We start from the raw sequence: 964 nt of genomic DNA, 5'->3' as shown, positions 1-964 counted from the left end.
TGATCACCACTCATTGTAATATTATATACAGATTTGTTATGGGAAATTTCAAAGTCAAATTTAGGTTCATTTGTTGTTGTTGAGGCTTCTTGTTGAAGAACAGGAGATGATGGTGTTGTTGTTATAGTATTAGATGGTGATGATGGAGTTATTGTTGTTGTAGTAGTAGTGGAATCACCAGATGATGAAGCAATTGGTAAAGTATTTTCCTGATCTGTTGATGTTGGTGGTGTAGTTGTTGTTGACATTTTTTTAAATAATGATTTTTTACCTTACAATTTAAAAATAACTTGAAATTCCTTTTCATTTTTACAGAGAAAGATCAAATTGTTAATCACCCAACTCTTTACAAATAATATTAATATTATTAAGGAATAGGTATATTGATTTTTATTAAATTATGAACCATTCATAGTACTACTACTACTATGTAATATTGTAAAAGGAAGAAATATGAATCATTCATTTGAATACACTTTCACTTCTTCCAAACCTAACTCACAATGTTGATACACCAAGAAGTAATAATATTATATCAATTATTATTAATATTTATAATTAACATTATCAATAATAATATTTATAAATTAGAATAATCTTTTAATTTACTCCAACGATAAAGTATTTTTCTTAAATAATAATTTGATAAATCATTTTCCTGATCATTTAAATTATTACATAAATATTTAGAATATTTTAAACATGATTTAATAATATTTAAATATTCAATTATTAATTCTTTATCCTTATTAGTAGGTGTATAATTAAAATATTTATCAATTAAATTTTCATAATTTGGTGAAAATTCTTCTTGATTAAAATGTATATTTAATCTTTCAGATGATTCTCTTGTTAAAATACAAAAACAAATTGAACTTAAATTTTTTAATATTTTACAACATGCTAATTTCTTTTCTTTAATATTTTTAAATTCATGCATTGTATATATTGTTAATATTTTTAA

General features: G+C 21.8%; 1 protein-coding gene across 1 annotated transcript in view; it reads right to left on the bottom strand.

Moving 5' to 3' along the window:
- The window catches only part of NAEGRDRAFT_82368 (uncharacterized protein), a gene marked incomplete at both ends in the record, with an annotated part of 2,562 nt that extends 2,314 nt beyond the window's left edge, over positions 1-248 (bottom strand). The window contains one exon of the mRNA XM_002668199.1: positions 11-248. Coding sequence (XP_002668245.1) covers positions 11-248 — 238 coding nt within the window. The remainder of the gene's footprint in view (positions 1-10) is intronic.
- Positions 249-964: the final 716 nt, after the last annotated feature.

The sequence above is a fragment of the Naegleria gruberi genome (genome assembly GCF_000004985.1).
Source record: "Naegleria gruberi genomic scaffold NAEGRscaffold_502, whole genome shotgun sequence".
NCBI lineage: Eukaryota > Heterolobosea > Eutetramitea > Acrasida > Naegleriidae > Naegleria > Naegleria gruberi.
The sequence above is the reverse complement of the archived record's forward strand: the minus strand, read 5'-3'. Positions and strand labels throughout refer to the sequence as shown.